General features: G+C 41.2%; 1 protein-coding gene and 1 long non-coding RNA gene across 3 annotated transcripts; one reads left to right on the top strand and one right to left on the bottom strand.

The window, feature by feature from the left end:
• Positions 1-30: 30 nt before the first annotated feature.
• LOC141578655 (uncharacterized) lies at positions 31-22,773 on the top strand. Its single transcript, XR_012509245.1, has 5 exons — positions 31-203; positions 2,357-2,776; positions 3,996-4,111; positions 6,289-6,444; positions 21,391-22,773. It is a non-coding gene; the product is annotated as an uncharacterized LOC141578655 (long non-coding RNA).
• Positions 4,947-22,966, bottom strand: LOC141578654 (ATP-dependent RNA helicase DDX19A). Of its 2 annotated transcripts, XM_074370443.1 has the most exons (12): positions 22,799-22,966; positions 20,491-20,539; positions 17,737-17,787; positions 16,698-16,833; positions 14,103-14,195; positions 12,924-13,026; positions 12,413-12,527; positions 9,272-9,449; positions 8,703-8,940; positions 7,809-7,971; positions 7,149-7,340; positions 4,947-6,734 (listed from the first exon to the last, which is right to left on the bottom strand). In XM_074370443.1, exons 1-12 carry the CDS (start codon positions 22,853-22,855, stop codon positions 6,673-6,675), a joined length of 1,437 nt encoding a protein of 478 aa, XP_074226544.1. In that variant the 5' UTR covers positions 22,856-22,966; the 3' UTR covers positions 4,947-6,672. The 2 variants fall into 2 exon arrangements, with proteins under 2 accessions (XP_074226544.1, XP_074226545.1); XM_074370444.1 differs by lacking the exons at positions 16,698-16,833; positions 17,737-17,787; positions 20,491-20,539; positions 22,799-22,966 and adding an exon at positions 16,343-16,380.
• Positions 22,967-22,983: the final 17 nt, after the last annotated feature.

Raw genomic sequence — 22,983 nt, 5'->3', positions numbered from 1 at the left:
TCATTTCCCGCCCCGCGCCATGAGACGTCACTATTCCGTGCCGTGCCGCAACGGGCCTGTCCTCCAGCCTCGCCCCAGCTCCTCCTTCGCGAACACTCCTTTCCGCCGACTTCCTGGGGAAGAGCCTCATTGTGCCATAAAATTCCTAAGCTCTATTGAGTGAAATTCCTAGCCCATACTTCTTTGTTTCACGTCACACTGAGGTAATCTAAGTTTTATTTTTAAGTCGGCCACGTCTCATGATGAATCTGTAAGTCTGTGAACTGTAAAGCTTTACAGGAAGGAAAATCTCAGGGCGTTACTATACAATACCAGTTTATACTGTTACGAGCGAGATAACGTGTAAGACGGGGGTGGGGGACAAACAGAAAAACAAAACAAAAAACCCTAACATTTTCTTTTTCTTCTGGGTCCTTCCAATTTTTGTCCGTATGCGTCGTAGCACAGGTGTTTTACATAGTCTTAAACAAAGTACATATACAATTTTAAATTTGACTTCCTATACGGCTAAGTATTTTTTAATGTCATAATTATCAATGTAATGGCTTTATAATAGTCCATCAAGCTCATATCACATAAATCACCTAAGTACCCTTCCTCCTCCCCATCTTAGGGATATAGGATGTTTCCCGTGTTTTATGGATAATTGATGAGACTTAAGTAAGCCTCTCCATACCATCAAAAATCATCTTACTTGTTTCTAGTTTACTTTGTGTCTCTCCCTACTAAAATATTAACTCTTCAACAGCAAAGATCTTAACCTTAGTCACAGCTGATTGATGAACCTAGAAAATTGAGTGGCACATGGTAGATTTTCAATAAATACTTTTCAATGTATGGCTGAATTGACTAATATAGATTTTAGTTCAAAACGTATTACTCTAGGACACATTCCTAATCATTCCAACATTTATGTCAAAGTGTGTGAATGAACTGAACACTTTATAAGGATAAATGGTCAGTAAGCATAAGAAAAGGAACTCAAAATTATTTGTTATTAAGGAAATGCAAATCAAAGTCACAGTGAGGTATCACTGCATCCTGGCAAGATCCACCTGCGTTGGTAAGGATGTTAAGGAAAAAAATCTTGAATGACATTTGTTAAAGATGATAAGGCAAACTTCATTCAGGACCATTACCATAGTTACAGGGATCACTGCAATGGGATTTTGTAGTGGGGAGAAATATTGGGTTCAATTCCAAATACAGCATGGGAAAGTGGGAATTTATAGCCAAGGAGCAGAAAGGTGGGTGGAAACTTAAGAGGAAATATCAGGGGCAAGGAGAGTTTTGGTTAAACCAATTTAACAGGATTATTGCTAAAGACAGGCCAGGGTGATCAGACATCACCTGGGTGGTGGTAGAGGATGAAGAACTTGATATGGAGGGTGGTCCAGTTCTTACTAAAACTAGATTTTACAGGAAAGTGCACAGATGGGCCAAGGAGAAGTTTCAGGAGCCTGACTAAACTAAACTGGTTAAGCAAGGAACCTTGGTCAGGAGCTACTGGAACTCTCCATAGTAGAGCAGCTGCTTAGCATGCAAGAAGTCCTGGGTTCAATCCCTATAATACTGCCACAAAAAAAGAAAACAGAAAACAAACAGCCCACCCCAAGAAGACTGGAGCAGGGGACCAGCTAATGGGGTAGTCAGGGTGGGAGAGGTTGAAAATGAATCAATGGAGCAAGTCCTTACAAAGCTGCAGCAGAGGGCCTTTGGTGCACTGGTAGAGAAATTTAGAAAATAGGGATATCTCTCCCATTGTAATAGGAGGGCAGGAAGGATAGTGTGCTTGGAGGAAGATCTGGGACAGAAGGTTGAGGGAGTTTCTTTTTGTTGGCCATTACTGGGAATAGGGAGATTATTTGTTGACAGTTGAGGGGACGATGGGGTTGGATTTTCGAGGTGAGTGAAAGTCTTGAAATGGTAACTGGACAGAGTAGGGTAATTAACCAGAAAGGACTAATCTATGAGGCTAGAGACACTGCAACTTTTTCTGAAGTTGTTCCTTCTGCTGATGTTAAATATGAAATCAGGTGAATTGGACAATATTTAATTTGTCCCTCTAGCATAATTCTACTTGTTTTAGAAATTAACAAAGCAAAGCCAAAACACTGGGACCTGTTTTGTTATTAAACCTGGACTCAAATGGCATTGGTTTTCAGGACAATTTCTGTGCAAATTTAGAAGCTGCTAGTGACTTGAGAGAAACAAAGACCAGAGAACAATACGCTTAACACACTCGGCCATACAACCTGATCAGGGGCTAACTCAGGTCTTTTCAAGTCTAAGTGTATGGACGTTTGCTCATAGGGATAAGCTAACCTAAAACTATTTGGCATTTCTCCAATTGCAGAATTCTGAGGATGCTGGAAGCATATGGATGAGGATGTAACAGCTATAAAGACTCACAAAATGTGTACTAGTACTTCCAGAAGAGTTCCATCTAAACAGCCCCCTCCCCTACCCCACTTCCTCTGGGAGAAGCTGGCTGTAGCCCTGGGCTGTAGGATGGCATAAAAGAAAGATCTGCCACCCAAGCACCTCTGCCTATGACATACTGATAAAGCAGAGGCTGTGTCTCATCTGAGCACCTGATATCTTAGACAGCCACCATTCTTAGGCTTCATCTAGTATTTTCCTCCACCTACCCCACTCCCCATTTTACAATTAGTATTACTATGGAGAAACCTCTTGCTCTGCTGATACGAATGCCAGAACTGTTTCTAAGCCAAGGCAGAAGCATCCAACGGGCTGGAGAAAGAGAGGGCATGAGGTAAGAGTGACGAACGTCCTCCAAGCAGATTCCCATCTGCCTGTAACTTCCCACTAGGTGTTTGAAGCTGTTCTGGGAGAGCCCTGTTCCAGATTCAGGATTTGGAGAGCAGGGTACTGGAGCCTCCTAGCATCAGCCCTTCAGGTTCCCTCACCTCTACTGTCATTTTTGGAAGGTCCTGCAATCTGAGTCAATCAACAGAATAGGGAAATTAATTCTCAGCCAGAAAAGCAAAGTCAGGTAAAACTGCAGGCAGTTCCTAAGAACCTGTTATCTATGTCCAAGACCAAGAGAAAACTGAAGAGGGCCCTTGAAATCTATAAGGGCTTGGGGTGTTGGTGAAGAGAGGCTAGTCTCTTCTTGCAAAGGGGATGGGCCTGACTTCATGAGTCATTCCCTCATGATTCAACCCTGATGTCACTTGTTCTTTCCAAACCTTCCCTTTGGGTTTCTCCCCAGAATTATTTTTAGATAGTTTAAGTTTTAAGAGCCACACAATCTTTTTGGAATAACAGCATTAAGTGGGTATAAAAGCCTACCATTCCTCTTCTGTAATATCCCTCTGGTCTACTTCTGTGCTCTCAATGCAACCAATGACGTCCTGGCACTTGCTCTGTGATGGGATTGATGTAATAATCTTCTAACTGTGTTCTCAGATGCCAGCCTTTTCCAGTTTCAATATATCCTGAGTATCTCTGGTAGACCTATTCCCCCACCCTCAAAACTACATCATCACTTCCTATGACTTAAGAATCTATGACAACTTACTACTGAATCCAAATACTGTTGAAATAATCAAATCTTCATTTTCTACCTAACAAGACCTCTACTCACATGGCAATGCTGCTCCCCTCACTGCCCTTCCAGTACACTGCATTTATCCTGGTGAAGGTGCCTTGGTCTTAATAGGGCCTCATCTGCCTAGGGCACACTTCTTATCACTTGGAATCCCACTATTCTCTCATAAGCAAATACCACTCCTTCATGAGGTCTTCTCTAACCTCAGAAATCCTTACCTTCTGAATACCAAAGACATCTGGAATGAAACAGCCTTCGTGTTAAATAATAAATGAAATGGGAACAACAAAGGGAGAAGACCTCTTTCCAAGCTCTATTTTGTTCATTTCCTAGGACTAGAAAATAGGTTGTGAGAACTCTGTGTTGCTGGCATCTACCTTCTTTCTGACTAGTCAGCCAGCATCCTCTGGTTTACCAACAGGGAAAAAAGGAACATGAGGAGCCCTCTGGCAACTGAGTAGGGCCCTTGGCCTATGGAGACATCCCAACTGTTTATGCTGGAGCAATGTCAACTCTGAAATGGAACAGCAATATCAGGTGATGACTAGTCTATGGAATAATACGTAAATCTTCTCTCAAGTATGATCACCAATACTAGCAACCAAAAACATGCTGCTGTTTTCTTCTTGTACTCATAAATGTCTCAGTAACATGAACATCACAATTAAGTTCCATTAACCTCAATAAAGAATACATTAACTGATTAGTTTTTATGCATATAGTCAGTGAACATTCAACAAAACCAGTGAAATCCATTGTTTATGGATAATGAACATATCCAGAATTTTCCATTGGACCCAAATCTCCTTTTCTCAAGTGAGTTTCTCTGTTCTATGGACAGTTCCATACAGAGGAACTTACTGAAAACAGTAAAAGAAACTGAGGACTGAAGCTCTCCAAGGGCTCAGTACATGTCACATCACTGATGTCTCAATACAGCACAAGGTTGCAGAGGAAGCTGTGGACCAGAGCACCCTAGGAGCCAAGCACTGGCAGGAATGAAGTTGGACTGTGCAGGAATATAGACTGCAGGGACATTGGGGTGACATTCCAGAGCCATCCATACAGTGAGTCTTACCTGTTTAAAAGGCATATACTCCTTTGGGAGTTTCTCCCCAGGAAAATGCATTTAAACTCAAAATATTGTATATACTTCATAAACTCCATGAAACCCATCCAGTGAATTCTTAGGGGTCCAAGCACCCAGATTAGGAACTGCTGATCCAAATTTCTACCAGATACCATTTACTCCCACTGCTGAAGAGTCTGAAGCACATCCCTTCCCATTTTCCTGCTTGGTTACAGGGCTACTTAGTGGGTAGGTTACTCATGTTGTGAGAAGGGGGGGATATACTCAGCCGGCAGCCTCGAGAGGAGTCTATATTGTTTTAATTATTGCCTTTGTTATAAGTCATTTCAGGGTTCGTCCACAGGATTTGGGGGGAGGGGGAGGTATAAAATTTCTTCTTTTCTTACAAGACTCCCAAGGCAGATCAGAGCTGGCCAGAAGTACAAACAAGATTCAACACAGTCAAGTGCCCACAGGGAATGTGGCAGGATTGGGAGTCTGTTGTTCTCTGTAGGACCTGTAATGTCAGAGATGAAGGACACCACCTGGAGGCTGACAGAGATTTGTCTCCTGGCCCCTTCCCTTCCCAGGAGACAAATCTGGCCTTAAAATACAAAAATGCCTACAGGGAGGTCTGGAATTGGAATCATTCTCATCACAGAAAATCCCTCTTCCAGGTCTGGTCCTAGATAAAGTGGCCTTGCTGTGTCAAAGTCACAGAGCTGAAGAGGACTCCTTTTGGCTGGGGTTTCATACTGCTCTTGCAGCTGTTTTTGTCTCATCTTTGCTCTGTCACTCTGTGGGTACCAACAGCCTTGGCCAGGTGTCAGGAAGTGTCCACTACTATTTGCTCTGACTATTCTGCACAAGGATGTCAAATAAAGATGGAGCAAAGGCCTTGGCAGTTACTCTTGCCTTGGACAGATGAATGGCTGCAGTCCACCCTGTCCCTTAGTCGTGCCTGTTTGTATTCCAAACACTGTGAACGCAGATGTTCAGATTCCCTTTATAATCAAGATGCCAAATTTCTGAAATCATTCCTCAGTTATGACAAAAAACTTGACTTCTGGAATCTGGAGACAAAGCAAGGATTTGTGACTATGTCTGATGACTTCTGGAGGTGACTTAAGACTGGCCATTAGCAACTTGACACCACAATTTTCACTGAGGATCCAAACCTCAGATCACCTTTTATATGCTTGGGGCTACCAAAGGGTCAAGGTGATGTTAGGTAAGTAAAAAAAAATGCTGCAAGTGCCCACAAAACCAGGTTTTGTGGCAAGCTAGGACCACCACTCATTCTCCACCATGACTTCTCCACAGGACTTGCTCAAGCACAAGCAAGGGACCCGCCAGTAATCAGATGTGCACTCTACACAGACCATATCTGCTAAGAACAGGTCACGGTCTGCAACACAGACATGCATTCACCACAGATCCCAGGCTGGCATTTTGGTCCATGCTTAGCAAATCCCTTCCTGCTGTGGGCCTCAGGACAGAGGGGGCTGACAACGCTCAGAGGAGCTGTCCCAACTCAAATTCAAAGCAGCAGCTCACAGGTCTCCTCCAAACATGATGGCAGACTTACACACCTGTCCTACTTGGGATCTCTCCCTGTGTCCCCTCTTCACCTCTATTCTGTCAGTTCCACAAGGGCAAGAGGCTGGCCTGAACATGCCCATGCAGAGAACCAGGCAGGGGCTGCCTCAGAGGATCCTGAGCAAGTGATTAGCCACAACATCAAGACTGATGTAATGATGGGGAAAACGCTGGCCAAGAAAGACGACGGAATTTCCAAAAGGTAAATTTCTGTGTATTCACGCCTAATCTTCAAAGTTGTGTAAACAGTTTTTTCTACCTTTCCCCATCATTTGCACAATTTTTGTCAAGTCCAAACGTAATTTAAAATGAGGTAGGTAGTTTCTCTCTACTCGTGCCTTCATCTCTGTGGTGACTGTCGAGGGCTAGGCCGTGAAAGCACTAGTGTCCACGCAGGGGGAGCGCCAAGGGCGGGCACCACTGCAGCTTCTCAATTGGCTATTTTCTCAATCTCGTCCAAATCATCCGTATCCAGTCTTTCTATTTTCTTATCTGGGGGAGAAATGGAATTCAAAGAGAGATCAACATGGGGTTACACAGAGACAAGCACCAGGGAAGGGGCCACACAGCAGGGAGAGAGGAAACTCAGGTCTCCGCCCCCTAGGAACTTCTGTGCCTCTGGCCACAGGGATCCTTCACGGAACCCCAGAGGCTTCCAGTGACTGAGCGAGGGACACTGACAACAGTCAGAGCACTGGGCCCCTCAGCCTGGCCAAGGGGGACTGTCATTCAAGTCCCTGAGCCCCAAACTCTCCAGGTGTGCTCTTTGTGAACTTCTGCGTTGTAGGGAAGGAGGAGAATGGGACGGAAACAAAGGCCTCTCTCAGGGACACAGGAAAACCTCCCCTCCCCCCTGACTCGCCCCTGTAAGGCAAGGGCGGGGCAGGGACCCTCCAGGGGACTCACTGAAGTGCTCCTGGATTCTGTTCAGGATGTTCATGCTGTGCTTGCTGTCCACCATGTTCACTGCCAGGCCCCTCTTGCCAAAGCGGCCGGTGCGCCCGATCCGGTGCAGGTAGGTCTCATTGTCCGGGTTCCCATCCTTGTCCACGGGGAGGTCAAAGTTGATGACGACAGACACCTGTTCAACGTCGATGCCTGCAGGGAGGAGAGGTGGAGAGGAGTAAGGCGGGACGTAACTCACTGTCACCCACACTCGGGCCTGCACACACCAACCTCAGGTGGAAGAAGAGTCTGGGACGGGCCAGCTCTGGGATTTGGACAGAGGGGCAGGTGGCAGAACCCAGACGGGAAAAACAGAACTTTCACAGATGCTGGCCAAATTACAAGATCAGTCAAAGCCTCTGCTGGGTACAAGTATGTGGAGAAGCAGCTAAAGCCTCACTGGGGACCCCAAGAAGAGCAGGCACCGTTCTAAACCACCAAATCAAGACTCCTGGTTTCTGTGAAAGTTCTCATCTGCTGAGGGAATCTAAACAGGCTCTCCTAGCAAACAGTGTCGCCACCAAGCGCACCTGCTCTACCCCACACCACCAGAGTGTCCCCCACATGAGGATTTCTCTTGCTCCCCTGAGCCTAGCATACTGAGGTACGTTCTGTGCTCACCGCGGGCACACACATTGGTGGTGACCAGAACCTTCTCTTTGCCCTCTCGGAAGCGCTCAATCACGGCAGCCCTCTGCTCCACCACCATCTCACCGCTCAGCAGAGCCACCTGGTGGCCTTCTTTTGAGAGCTCTGCTGCCAGCCAGCTAGCTGTTTTACGGGTCTGGAGTGAAAAGAATTGTTTTAAATGAAGATACCTGTAAAAAAAAAAAATGAAGACCCCTGCAGAAAAGTGGCTTATTGCCATTAACATGCATAAAGGCTCAGCTGAGTTCAGTCAGGAGATCAGGCTTAAATTTTCTCTATTTTTTAGCCACGATTTTTCTAGCATGAATAACTCAATGATCTTAGTGTTCATCTAGGAAGACTGTGGTTTGAGCCAAATGTTTTCTTTCCTAAATACTCTATAGTCTTAATACTTTAATTTGGGGGGTGGTGGTAATTAGGTTTATTTATTTTTGGAGGAGGTACTGGGGATTGAACTCAGGACCTAATGCATGCTAAGCATGCGCTCTACCACTTGAGCTATACCTTCTGCCCTATAGTCTTAATACTTTAAAATTATTTCCTTAGATGTTACTTGGAGTTTTTTCCAAGTTATCTCTAACAAGTGGGATCAAAGAAGGTTTAGCTCTTCAGTCTTCATCTTACAACTCATTACAATCTGAGAGAATCTGTCCTGGGCCAGATGTAGGGGATTCATTTCCTTTCCAGCTGTGTGGAGGGAACCTGGCCCCAGCACTAAGGTGGAGCTGACTGAGAGGGAGGGGTGGGGCCACACCCTCCAGGGAGCTCCTCCCCCACAGGCCGCCTCCGCCGCCGCCTCCTCCTCCTCCTCCTCCTCCTCCTCCTCCTCCTCCTCCTCCCCCTGCTCCTGCTGCTGCTGCTACTCACATGACAGAAGATCATCGCTTGAGCGATGGTGATGGCCCCATACAGGTTGCACAGGGCCTGGAACTTCTCGTCTCTGTTATTGCACAGGACGTAATACTGCTTGATGGTGTCCAACGTCTCCTCCTCGCGCTTCAGTTTGATGATATTTGGGTCTGGAACCACTTTCTGGGCAAATTTCCATACAGAGTCTTCAAAGGTGGCAGAGAAAAGCAGCATCTGGCAGTTCCTGGGCAGCATCCTGCAAGGGAAGGCCCAGGTGTTCGGCATGACCCGCCCAAATGTTTCACTGGGAGGTACAGAAGCACGGCCTCCCGGGCCAGGGTGACCTACACCCCCAGGAAGGCAGCAGAGAGGAGACGAGCACTGCAGGAAGGAGGTGCGAGCAGACACAGGGCAGGGACGGGGTGCCAGTAGTTCCCTAAGTCTCCTTCCTCAGCGCAAGCTGGGAGTGTGGTCCATGCTGACACGGAAATGGCCCATCAGACAAATGCTCCTGGAGCAGTGGAGGAAAGAACCTGGCAGGGGCAAAATGGAGTCTGGAGAGTTCCTCCTGCCTCAAGTGTCCCTACCTCTGGATGCGGATGCTCTGATCTTGGTGGCCCTGAGTAGCTATCATCACGTCAGCCTCATCCAGAACAAACACCTTAATCTTCTTGGGGTCAATGAACTTGAGCTTGGAGCACCAGTCCAGAACGGTCCCAGGAGTGCCAATGACAATGTGCTCACTGATCTTCTGACCTCTTTCCACTGTGGAGACAAGATGTGTCTGTGGGTATTTTCATGGCTAAACCAGCTTTAGAAAAGAAAGCCTTGCCCATCCTTCCAGATCTAGTAGAACAAGTTAACTCAAGATTTCAAAATATACAGAAGTATTATCCAAAATTCCTGGGTTCTTCCACTACAAGATGGGCATCCTGACACTCGTGTCACTGCACTGTTGGGATTAAATCCTCCACACTGAACCCTCCATAAGTATTAGTTTCCCTTTTCCTACTTTCTCCTATAATTCACCATCATCGAACTCTCTCTCTGGCATTACTCATCCTTTTCATACCATCCTTCACTCATGGTTCATTAATTTCCTCATGAATTGGTAGTTTAGACTCCAAGGATCTTGGCCCCATGGTTTCTTGCTTTGTTAGATATTCTAATTGTGTAGATAATTTTCCTCAGTACAAATTCTCTTTAAAATACACATTACTCTCAAATTATACCTGGTGGGAGTAGAGGGATACAGCCAAGTATAAAATTACTAATGCACTGTAGCCTTTGACCAATACTTCCACTATTAGGAATCAATCCTATACGTATATGAATATGTGTGAAGTAACATATCCAAGGATATGCATGTATCAAAACATAGCTAATTAGGCAAAATGATACACCCAATATAAGATACCAATAAAAGTATAAAACTGTTTAGGAACCGATATTGAGCAATCTCCAAAATACATTATTAAATGTGAAAAAAAAATTGCAGAGCAATTTGCATACCAAAAAGGGCAAAAAAGAGTACAGATAATATACGTACGTGTATGTGAATGTACATGTTATATATTTACACACACATGATTATTTGCCTGTAGCCGCACAGACTATCTCTGTAGGACACATAAGAATTAGTTAGTACTAGGTACCTTTAGGAAAGAGAACTAGGTGGTTGAAAGGTATGGGAGAAAAAAAAGTTTCTTCCATATATCCTTTCAATTTTGAAATGTGAATATCTTTATTTTAAAAATAAAGTTTAAGATTTGAGAAGGGGAGTTTGGAAGTCATCAACTATCTATTGGAAAAGTTTTAAATGAAGTCTTACATACGCTGTGGTTCTCATTGTCCATTGCCCATCAGTCTAAACTGAACTTCTAAAAAATGATACATTAGTTAATATATTAATTCTTTATACACAGTGAAGTCCCCTGCTATTTATTATAAAACAATCTAGAGAAGATACATGTTGTCACAAGATTCTGGTACACTACATTTGTGTGCACCCATCAGTTTGAGACATTAATACAAAAATATCCAACTTAATAACTATTAGTTAAAGTGTTCTTGCTGCATGCTGAAATATGACAATTTTCTCCAGGAAAAGCTCATTTGTGATTATTCATGTGGTAAACTGCACTAGTCATTTTCATTTGTTGACTGACAAACTATAGAAAATCAAGGGGGGAATCTGATAAACACTTTTTTGAAAATTAGCAAAGAGAGCCTGTCTCTACAATGAAAACAATCAGCTGTTATTTGCTGTCATGGTAACATTTAAGCTTAAGAGAAAATTAGAATTCAAATTTTGAAAAAACCTGTAGGTGCAGTTATAAGAAGGCTGAGCATTTCTCCATGTATAAACCCCTCTGAGGAGTTTGGTGGTGATTATTAGTGCATTTTAAATGCTATTTAAAATTCTGTATAATGAAACATGTCAGCATTTGGAAGATCAGCATAACTCAGTAAGACAGGATTTTCCAAATGACTAAGGTATGGTATAAAAAATCATTCTTGGGAAAAGATGCATTCAAAGTGCAAGAGAGAGACCAAGGAATTTTAATGTAAAAGCACCAAGAGTTTATTAATATGATTTCAGATGCCACATCGCAACTAACTTTTAAGTAATTACCCCTTGTTAAGTTTTGGTGTGGCATCCAAAAAAAAGAGTATCTGTAATTATCTGAAAGGTCAGATTTTCTTCTCTTCTTCCAAAGTACTTAAAAAATTTCTCAATTTTAGCTTCCAATAGGGCAGAAATCAAGAGATAACCTGCAGAAACAAAAATGTTTTGGGGGTCCAAAACAATGTTTAAAGGAGTGTAAGAGACCACAAAGTTTAAGAACTTTTGGAATTATAAACTGCTGGGTGGAAGGGATGTCTCTATTTCTTCTAGGTAATGCCAACTGCTTCCTGAAGTGATCGTGCCAGTGTATACTCCCCACTGGAGCACATGAGTGTTCCAATTCTTCCACATCCTTGGCAACACTTGGTGGTGTCAGACTCCCTCATTTCTACCCGCTGAGAGGCATATAGTGGTTTCAACTGATGCTTCCCTGATGACTAGTGAGGCTCATCAATTTTTCATATTTACTGACCATCTGAATTCCTTCTTTTGTGACGCATCTATTCATCTGGGACTCTTTGTCCATTTTCCTATGAAAATGTTTACTTTTTTCTTATTAATTTGCAGTTTTATATACTTTGACAACTTCCCTATCACCCCTAATCTACCTGCTCCTCCCCCTACTCTAACGCACACTCCCTACACACTGCAGACAAGGAAGAAAGACTCGTTGGAAGGATTTCTGATTTTGATAAGACCAAGTGAACTGTCTGTGCTCTTAGATTACTCTTACTAATGCTGTGCTTAACTTTTAGAGAAAGAGATCTGACCCAACCTACCATCCTCAGTGCTAAGCCCTCCCTAGTAAGCAGCTTCCAGAACTCTGGATGCCAAATCCAAAACCCTGTCTCTTCAGTGGAAAAGTTCACACTTTAAGAACTCCATGTGATTTTAAAAAAAAACTTAAAATCTTATTTTAAGAGTGGAGAGGATTAATAACAAGTCAGCAAGTATTTAAATAGATTTGCTAAAAGCAGTGGATCTGGGCTCCAAGATCAGACTGAATCAGAAAGTTGAATATGGTCATCACATCTCCAAAATTCAAACATCCAGCCACCCACCCCGACTCACGGCATAGGTCTTGTCCCTTCATACTCACATTTATTGCCTCGAACAGCATAAGCAAGCTTTAGTTCTGGATGAAATTTGCCCATCTGCTCAATCACTTTTCCTGTTTGGAGCGCCAGCTCATATGTTGGGGAGAGGCACAGACACTGACAGGCAGATCATAGAGGATGAGTTTAGGAGAGCCTTGCAGTAACAGACAACAGGCTCTAAAGCAGCAAGTACACTGCTGTCATTACTACTTGAACAGTACAGGGAACCACATCCTTGTCAACCAGGTCCACCTCTCAGCTATAGATGGAAGCCTTCAGTAGAGAGCCCTGGCTTGGTGGATGCCTTCAGAAGCCACTGTTTCAGGTTGCTGATTCCAACTCAACTCTACCCAGGTCAGGGCCTGGTGTGCTATGGAGCTTTGCCTGAGCCACAATCTGAGGCATCAGAAACATTCAGGCTCCACCAGGAGCACTCTCATTAATCTCCCACCAGATGGTGCCACCCTTCCCAGGACAAGCAAGCCAGAGCCCCCAGGATTCCCCAGCCCTCACCTGGGGGTATCTCTCTGCTGGTTCCACTCGGCTGAGCATGGCTAGGACGAAGGCAGCTGTTTTACCAGTACCAGACTGAGACTGGGCAATCAGGTTTTGTGGACTGGATTAAGGAAGAACCGAGATGAAAATAATATTAGGTAAAACAATCAAGTGTCCAAATGTTCTTTTTGGGTGGTAGGAATATGGATATTCCCCCTTCATGCTCCTATTACCCAGGTTTTCTGCACTGAGCACAAAGATAATTTCTTTATATGTTGTTTAAAAAACTGCTTAAATATTAAGGGAAATAATGATTCTTTTAGATGGGCTCACACTAAGAAATCCTCACTCTAGACTCTAGCACAGCTAGAGTGCCCTCATTTTGTACCCCAAGGGGCCCATGGAAATTAAGACTGCAGAGTAAGATCTGTGCTGAGACAAGTCCCCGGGGACATTTTCTGTTGAGCCATATGTGTCTCCAGGACTTGGCTCCTTCTGTGTGCTCCTGTTTCTCATCTTTATGGAAAATTTAAAATACCAAGTCAGATGCTTTAGAGGGAACTTTCACATTTCACTTCACGTTTGTTGTGGAAATAGGTGGCATTTTTATCATTAAAAAAAGAGAAATAATAATAGAGTTGAATAAAAAAAAAGTTGCTACAAAAAGTATGATAACATTTATCTAAGGTTTAAAAATATGCAAACTCCTCTTTAGATTCTTAGGGACACAAAGATACGTGGTAAAAGGATAAAGAAGTTAGAGAATGACGACCCACGTCAGGATGAGGTTCACTTGGGTGGAAGACAGAGCTGTGAACAGAGAGGAGAACATGGGGGCTTCAGTTGTCAACTAGATTAATAACACTTCACTTTTTGGCAGGATGGGGTTGCAAAGATGTTCCTGGTTATTGCTCATGATACCTTTTTGTAGGTCTCAAAAATTTCAAAAACTTAAAAACCCAGCTTTTAAAATTGCATAGATTAACAGCACCAATTTTCTCTATCAGTTTTTATTAAGTAGAAAAAGCAGAAACTGTACTGAATTGCATCTGAGTCTCTCTGCACTTGTCCAAGCTGTTTCCCTGAAAGAAGTATGCTGTCCTCAATGGCCCATCTTGTGCTCAGGAACACTATGGCTCTTGGCGGGAGAGGTTAAACCAAATTCTTAAGAGGTGCACTGGGGTCTGTGATACTTACGGCTCAGCAAGCATCATGGGTAACGCGTTCTCTTGTATCTTGGATGGTCGATTGAAGCCCATGGCATAGACTCCCTGGAGAAGCTGTGGTTTCCTAGGAGGCCAAGGAGAGATAGGATGGATTCCTAGTTGTTGAAATTGTTTTAAAGGCCTAGAATTTTATTTTCCCATACATCTAGCAAAGAATGGTACTTCCCATCTGTCAGACGTATTTCCCTGTGCCTTAAGAGATACTATCTAAAACAAAACCGACATCTTTCCATACTAAATCTTAATCTGAAACAATTATGCAATTTATAAAATTCAGGCTAGTTTCCTTCTTTTCTTTCTTGGAGAAGTTCATCCTTTCAGCAGACCTACAAATCTGGTTGGCCTTGAATGACAAATGTTCCCTGGATACTGCAAGAATGCTATTTATTAATTCACAGTATAAAATAAATTATAAAGGACATAGCTAAAAATAAACACTGCTTACTATACTGCTAAGATACAGAAGTCCCTTTAGAGACTGGGATTTCACTTTACATTTCTCAGTGCAGATATTCCATTGAACCACAGTTCATTTTGTGTTCATGGATCTTACAAAGCCAGCTGCGCAAGAACTCGAGACAATCAAGAGGTAAGAAAATTGATTCAGCCAGTTTCTAGTAAACAGATAAGGGGAGTTCAGTTATACTGAACTTTACATATGCTCAGATTTACTCACTATGTCTGGTTAAAAATCAAGACTAGAAAAGCAACAACTTCTTATCTAAGTAGCCACACCTCAAGTATCAATTAAAGTTGCTCTTACAGTGCATTTATAATAAGCTCTCTGCTACCTCTAAATTGACAAGGTGTTTAACAAAAATCACACCAGATTATTTTTAAAGAAAAATTAAACCAAGTCAAGACTGTTCTCTAAGCCTTCCATAGAGTTTAAGAGACTCCCTAAAAGGCAGTTCTTCTGGTATATGCTGATTCTTTGGTTCAGAATCAAAGAACTTTGAAAAGTAACGTACTTCCATTTGGAAGAAAAGGCTATGAAGCTTAATAGATTCTGACTTGGTTGCCAAGGAAACAGAGTCACTACTGAACAAGGACTCAAGTGATCTAGGAGCTATCAGTGGCTCATTATTTCTCTTTTATTTTGCAGATCCAAATATTTTCAGTACAAGGTAGACCAAATATATTAGGTGACTTGGGTTTTATTCTTTGTTTCCTTTGGCTACTAATAACTAAATCAGAGAGAACTTGACTTTTCAAAGAGGAAAATTCAGCAATAGTTGGTCTGAGAGCTCCAGTCCTTTCAATGAAAGGAACTTAAAAAAAAAATACTGATATTTGGAAAAGCAAACTGTCAGTTCAAGAAACAATAGAGCACATCCAGCTGCCCTGACAGTTATGAACAAAAGCAGAGATGACAGGTTTGCTGAAAAAAGCCCTTGACAGAGGAAATACACACAGGAAAGTATAACTTCCTGAAAACACTGAAAAGGCCACATTTAAAAAAACTTGTTCTTAGCGGGAGGGTGTAGCTCAGTGGTAGAGCGCCTGCCTAGCATACACAAGGTCCTAGGTTCGATCCCCAGTACCTCTATTAAAAAAGATAAATAAATTAAAGAACCTAATTACCCCCCCCAAAAATAAAAAGCTTGTTCTTAGCTACTGCTTCATTAACAACTTGATTTGGTTCTAGTTAGCTCTCTTCTTTTAAATGTCTCTTACTCTACAATGGTGGCAACAGTTGGAAGGAATGTGGCCTCTACTTGCCCACAGTGGGCATATGATAGATTCTGCTGAACAAAGACAAAGAATCCATTTATTCCACCACTTTCTTATTTACCACCTATTTTCTCTCTGGGATTTTGGTCCTGGCAGGCAGCAAGAGGTAGTTATGTCTTATGTTACTCGTAACACCCAGCACAGTGGCATGTACCTAAACCAATGACCCCTAAACACCCCTTTACTAACTTACTGAAGGAAACAAAACACTTGGTATGACATTTCATAATTCTCTGCCTTTAAAATAAGGATGCAGTAGAAGTCATTCTTAGCACAATGCCATAAATTTCTACCCTTAATGCTTAATCCAGGGTTCTGAATTTTTTAAAAAATTCTGGAACGTTGAAGGCTGCTTTCCACTGTAGGTATTGGGAATTCTGAACAGGCTTTTTTTTTTTTTTCTTTTTGACAGATTTTATAAAAGCAGATAAACTGTTCTTAAGACTGTAAACCCTATAGTCTAACAAAAGGGCTTACCTAATAAGAAATGTTCCTGACATCCAGAAATCACCTGTCAGCCAATATTTTATTGAAAGTTCTAAGAGCATAAAAGAAAAAAGACTTTCAGCTATGATGAATAAATCTGTGGCATTTAAAAATCCCTACCTAGAGGAAGAGAACTAGATAGCCAAGAGACAAGAGTGGGAAGGAGACCATCACTGTAAACTTTTTCATACTTTTTAACTTTTGAATCATGGTTAGTCAAAGAAGTAAATACATTAAGATTTTTGAAAAATAAAAGTGGAAAGTAAATTTCCACAAGATCTCAGATGCTAAGTGTTATAAAGTAGGGACTGGCAAAGAACAACTGTTCCAAGGAACGAATACTCACAGGCGTAGCTCCTCAAAGGACTTCACTGAGTAGAGTGGGGAGTTTGGATCCCGCTGCAGGACTTCCACCTGGTTGGTGTTATCGACAAGGTTGCTTCTGATCAGCTTGTTGAGTAAGGACTGGGCAGCTCTGTCCTCTGTCAGGAAAAAAAAAAAACAGTAGATCTTCATATTCATCAAGCAAACCTCACCCTCGTGAAACCTCTCTCTCCACGTCTGTACCCACACTGAGGTGCCAGCAAGGTGCAAGAAAGACACAATCACACCAAAAGGTCTCACTTTAAACTCCTGACTGCTAAACTCCAGTGGGCTGAGATGCCTTTCTATACTCCACTCCTCACCCCCACCTGCGTTTGTGCGCGTGTTCTCCACCTTCACCCCTGTAACTTGGACATCTGTGCCTGGAGGCTAACCCCTGACTTGTACAACAGGCCCCATCCCTTCTTGCTGAAAGGGCATTTCTCCCAGCACTGACCTTCTCTCTCGCATTATCAGTTTCCCCCTCCAATGGATCATTCCGACCAGCACATGTACACGTTTTAACATCTCTCACTGTAAATCTGCTTCCTCCTTTACCCCACATCCCGATCCAGTTACTGCCCTGATTCTCTGCTTCCCTTTGTGGAACACTCCCTGACAAGGTTGTCTGTACTCATAGCTCCACTTCCTCTTCTCCCCTTCCCTGTGAAATGTACACTGAATAGATTTTTAATTTAACCTCCCCATTTGACCTTAACAGCCCTTGTCAAGTTCACCAATGACTTCTACACTCTAAATCAACTGAACAGAACAATTTTCAGTTCTTAACCAACCTAGTACCTACCTATATATGATTCCCTACTTTTGAAACATTTCCTTCTTCTGGTTTCTGGGATACTACTCTCTTTTGATTCTCCTTCTATCTGACTGACTGTTCTCAATCTCCTTTGCTGATTCTCCCTCATCTCCTTGATCATATAACTAAGAGTACCTCTGGCTCCAGAGAGGCATGTCCTGGATGATATAACATCTCTTGCTACAGGGTTTCAAAGAGTAGTTACCTTTCTCTTCTTCATCTGTTTTCTCTGGAGTGGCATTGGCTTTGATAACACCTACACAAGAAAACAGTTGTCATAATCAGAAAGGCAAATATTAAATCCACTCAAAAGGTGGGACAATATAAATATCAAACCTTATTTAAGTGGTCAAAATGTAAATAGTTGGCATTTCTTTATGTTTAATGGATTTTTATTCCTAGGAAATTTAATGCATAAGAAAATTTCAAATTTCTAGAAATGCTGGCTGACTTTAAAGTGATCAGAATATGTCACCTCTGATTTACTTATCCTAATTTAAAATATAGCATTGTATTAGCACACATGATTAGACATGAGAAAGAAAATAAAGGTATTAAAAATTAAAAGAAAGTAAAATGACCACTTGTAGAATATATGATTGTAAACTTACAGGACTTCGAGTATCAACTTAAAAATGACTACAAAATAAGATATCTCAGCAAAAGATTAAAAGAGCTATGTACAAAATAAAAAGAAATCAATGGCTTTTATAGATACAAACAGATATAATTAAAAAGATTCTACTTATAATAGCATCTAGAAATATAAAATACTGCACCCAGAAATAAAGTTAACAAAAAATATGAGACTTACATGAAAAAACCTTTAAAACATTCATAAAATAATGCAAAGAGATAAAGCTAAAAAGTCCATAAACTAAAATGGAATTCTAAGATATTCAATTAACTGAAAAGGCAGGAAAAGAGGCAGAGAAATAAAATATGAAGGGACAAACAGAACAGTAAAATAGTAAACAGCAAATAGTAAAACTGTTAACCTAAACCCAATCACATCAATAATTACATTAAATATAAATAGATAAAATACTCTAACTAAAAGGTAGAAATTATTAGAATGGATTTAAAAGCAAGATTCAACTGTCAGCTGTCTACAAGAGCAGGTGGCAATACAGCTCCATGGTAGAGCACTTGCTTAGTATGCACAAGGTCCTGGGTTCAATTCCCAGTACCTCCATTAAAAACAAACAACAACAGAAAATACCTCTGAAAAGAAGAGTAAAGTAAACCCAAAGTAAGTAGAAAGGAAAAAAATAGAGAGTAGAAACCTATGAAATAAAAGACAAATGTTCAAGGAAACTAACATTGTCAAAAGCTGGCTCTTTGAAAAGATAAAAAAACTGATAAGCCTCTAGACAGACTCCTCAATAAAAAGAGTAGAACACATATTTCCACTTTTAGAAATGGAAAGAGAACAACAAGTTCATACTGTATAGCACAGGGAACTGTATTCAACATCTTTAGTAACTTACAGTGAAAAAGAATATGAAAATGTATATTATGTATGACTGAAGCATTATGCTGCACCAGAAATTGACAAAATTGTAAATTGATTATACTTAAAAAAAATATATATATACACACAAAAAAAGGTGGGGGACATCATATATCCTACAGTCATTAAAATATTCCTAAAGGGCACAAAAAGGGATTTGAAAAAAATGGAAAGACATTTGGTTTCTGTAAAGACTCAACAGCATATAGATGTTAAGTTATAAATGTATCATGTCTCAGGAGAAATACCAAAAGATTCTTTTTCTTCTTAGAACTAGTCAAGTTCATTCTAAAAGGATATGTATGGAAAATAAGCAAGAACAGCCAAGAAAACTCTAAAAAAGATCAATGAATGGAGACCAGCACTCACAGATATTAAAGCATGTCATAATGCTCCAGCAATGAGAAATATGATACTGATACATGAATATGCAAAAGAAACTTGATAGATGAGAAAATGCTGAGTTTAGTATATTATACAAGTGTATCTCAAACTAGAGAGGAAAAATGTACTAATACAAAAGTGGTATCGAAACAAATCTGTAGCCATCTTGAAATTTAAAAGGTGAAACACACTAGAGAAAACAATTTAGATCCATATCTCACAAAGCACACCAGGAAAAATTCCAAAAGGATCAAAGACTAACTATGAAAACTGACTCAAATTTCAGAAACAATAATGTAAAACACTGATACATTTGACTATATAAAAATGTTTGTAGAGCAAAAATACACAAGAAACAAAGTCTAAAGACAAATAAAACTGGCAAAAGTATTAAAACTTCTATCACAGTTAAAATATGAAGTTCTTCATAATTAGAAGAGAAAAAGCTCAATAGAAAAGGAAATACAAATTCTTTTAAACTTATGAAAATTTTCAACCTTACTCATGAAATACAAATGAAAATGCTGATCCACCTATCAGATCAACTTCAAGGTTTTGACTAAAAATTCTGTGGTGAGGCTATAGGGAAGCAGACATTCTTATGCTTTATTGATAGAAATGTAAATTATATAATACTATGGAGGGTACTTTGAAAATACTACTAAAAATTGCAAATGCATATACTTTTGACCATGGAATATCCATTTTGGGAGAATTTATCCTATAAACATATTTGCATACATGTAAAAAGAATTAAGTTCATAGTTATTCCACGAAGCAGTGTTTACAAGAGAAAAAGAATATGGCTGGAAAAAAAGAAAAAAATAGAATATAACCAATCCAAGTATCTATCAAAAGATAACTGGTGGCGGGGAACATATAGCTCAAGTGGTAGAGTGCATGCTTAGCATGCATGAGGTCCTGGGTTCAATCCCCAGGACCTCCATTAAAAAAACAAACAAAAAAAAAACCCCCAAAAAACTTAAAGAAAGCTTCTTTCCACATTGCAGCTATGAGTGCAAAGTGAAGCACACACATAGCTTATAGTTACTAGTGACTTACCATTGGTATCTGGTTTGACTTTCTCTTCCTTGATCTGCAAACTACTCATCTGAAGGGGAATAAAAAGAAACACTTAAGAGCAGAGCTATGTAATAACCAAATACCACGAATTACAAATGACCCTTAAAAACCAGAGTTTGAACTTTTAAGGGTCCATTTATCCATGGATAAACAGTACGGTACTACACAGCCCGTGGTTGGTTGAATCTGATGATGCAGAACCACATATATGGAGGGGCAATTTCAACAAATTCAGAGATTTTTCAACTACAGGAAGGATTAGGGGCTCATAACCCCCATATTATTCAAGAGTCAACTGTATTTATTAAGCTAATGTACACAAGACTATATGGTTAAAAAAAAATGGGGAGAGAGTCCTCCCCAACTATTAGGAAGCAATGTTTTAACACATTTACTTATACCAGCCACCCAATAAGCAGAGTGGTTAAAATCAGATACCAAGTATGTTTGGGTCTGTATTTGTGCTATTCATATCACATCTAGACTAGGGTCATAGGTTTAAAAAGATTTGAAATCAATTCTCAGTAACTGTCACTCAGGGAAGATCTGATGCTAAATACTAGATTTAAACTCTAGAGTACAGAACCATATCCTTTATAATACTTTGTGATTTGAGGATAACTGACAATTTTATACCTCTGACCTAATTCCTCCTGAACTCCAGTGCCACATTTCCAAGTGGGTACTGTACAGAAAGGAGTTAACATAGCAAGTCTGACTGCTATCCTTAGGCAAGTCAGCTTGCAAAGCTAGCCCCTGGCTGGCATCTGGGGAACCTGGATTTTGAGAGGGTTCCCACTATCCCCAGAACTACTGAGGGGTTCACTAATTATGTTTATGAAAACTTGTGGTTTATGTTAACACCTACTTTCCTTCTAGGAGTCTGAAATTTTGGTACCTGTTTGGCAGAGATGACTATGTGCTAGGTCTCCAACAGAACCCCCAAGCACCGAGTCTCTAACGAGCTCCCCTGAAAACACCTCATCCATGGCTAGAGGAATTAAACATGAATTCAACATGAATTAAACTGGGAGAGGATTCTTGGAAGCTTGTGCCTGCTTTCCTCTCGACTTTGCAACATGGGCCTTTTCCTTCTGATGATTTTGCTTTTCATTGTAATAAATCATAGCTGTGAATACAATTAATTATATGCTGAGTCCTGTGAATCCTCATCAGTGATCATCGAATCTGGACACTTCTTGAAGACTCCCAACACAGATAGCTAACCAAACTGTACTCCTTTCCTCAAATTCGGAGCAGCCAAACCTGAACTCTTCATCCTAAATATCAAATCTGCCTTTCCTCCCACTCCCTTAGTCCTGTTATTAGCACTTTTATTAATAACACCTTGTAAGATCCAGCCTGAAAGCAGTAATCTTTGCCTTTATCTCCCTTCTCTTCTTTTTCCTAAATCTTTGTACCTCCACAGTTATCTCCTGAATCCCTCATCTCCACTTTCACCATTCAACATAGGCCCTCTACCTCTGGACTATTAGAGTAACTTCCACACACATCTCCTCTTCTTTAGACATCACTCCTAATATATTCTGTTCTCTGCAGTCCAATAAATCTTGCCAGCTCTAGATCTAATCTTGTCAGTATCCTTAAAAATCCCCAAACCAACCAAGTAAGGCCTCTCCTCTTTAAGTACTTAAGTCCAAAGTACACTCCCTACAATATTTTCTATACTGCTTCTACTACAACCCAATAATCTTAAGCTGCAGCAGAAATGAGTTCTGATTCCTGTTCTCTAGGCAAGTCCAGCACTTCGGTGCATTCTGTTCTTTTAAAATGCCATTAATCTTCATTTCTATCTTAAATGACTATTCTCTGATATCCAGCACAAATGTAAAATAAACCTTAATCTGTTATTCTGCAAAGAGCTACAAACTGCCAACCATGTTAAGCATGCATCTAAAAAAATGTTAAGAGTAACACAGATTCACCCAGAAAACAGAGAAATCAGAAAGAGAGAATCAGCATTTGAATATGTCTTTCCTTACAATCGCCACTGAGAAGCGGGGGTGCAAGGCAAGACAGACAGAATACATAGCGGGGACGGATTTGCCATAGGATAAAAGTCTTTAAATGGCCCAGACAAGAGAAAAAGGCTCCAGATTGGTTTCTTCAGCTTTAGGCACAAATAAGGGTTAAATGATTCCCCGCGGCAAACCTTAAAGGTGTGTGGGCCACCGCTTTCCCAACCCGGGCAGTTCCCTGGACTCCAAGCAGGGTCCGCTTGGGCCCTCCTAGTATGTTTCCCCCGCATGGAACTGAAGCAACTAACCGATTTAACAGCCGCTTCCTGCTCGTCCACTGCCAGAGCCCACGAGTCAGTGGCCATGGTCCCGGGGAAAGGAGGCTGACTCGCGAAAAAAGGACCACAGGCGCGGCAACAGCGGCCCTGAGCCCGCCGCAGGCGCGAGAACAACACTCACGCAGACCGGAAGCGACGGTGCACAAAGATGACGT

The sequence above is a fragment of the Camelus bactrianus genome, chromosome 9, assembly GCF_048773025.1.
Source record: "Camelus bactrianus isolate YW-2024 breed Bactrian camel chromosome 9, ASM4877302v1, whole genome shotgun sequence".
Lineage (NCBI taxonomy): Eukaryota > Metazoa > Chordata > Mammalia > Artiodactyla > Camelidae > Camelus > Camelus bactrianus.
Note: the sequence above shows the minus strand (reverse complement) of the source record. Positions and strands in the feature narration are given on the sequence as shown.

Coding starts and splice junctions, on each gene's coding strand:
- LOC141578654 (XM_074370443.1), bottom strand. CDS start 22,855: ATGGCCACTGACTCGTGGGCTCTGGCAGTGGACGAGCAGGAAGCGGCT. Junction 12,528..12,923: donor CAGCAGAGAGATACCCCCAG/GTGAGGGCTGGG, acceptor TCTGCCTGTCAG/TGTCTGTGCCTCTCCCCAAC. Junction 9,450..12,412: donor TGCTGTTCGAGGCAATAAAT/GTGAGTATGAAG, acceptor TTGTCTCCACAG/TGGAAAGAGGTCAGAAGATC.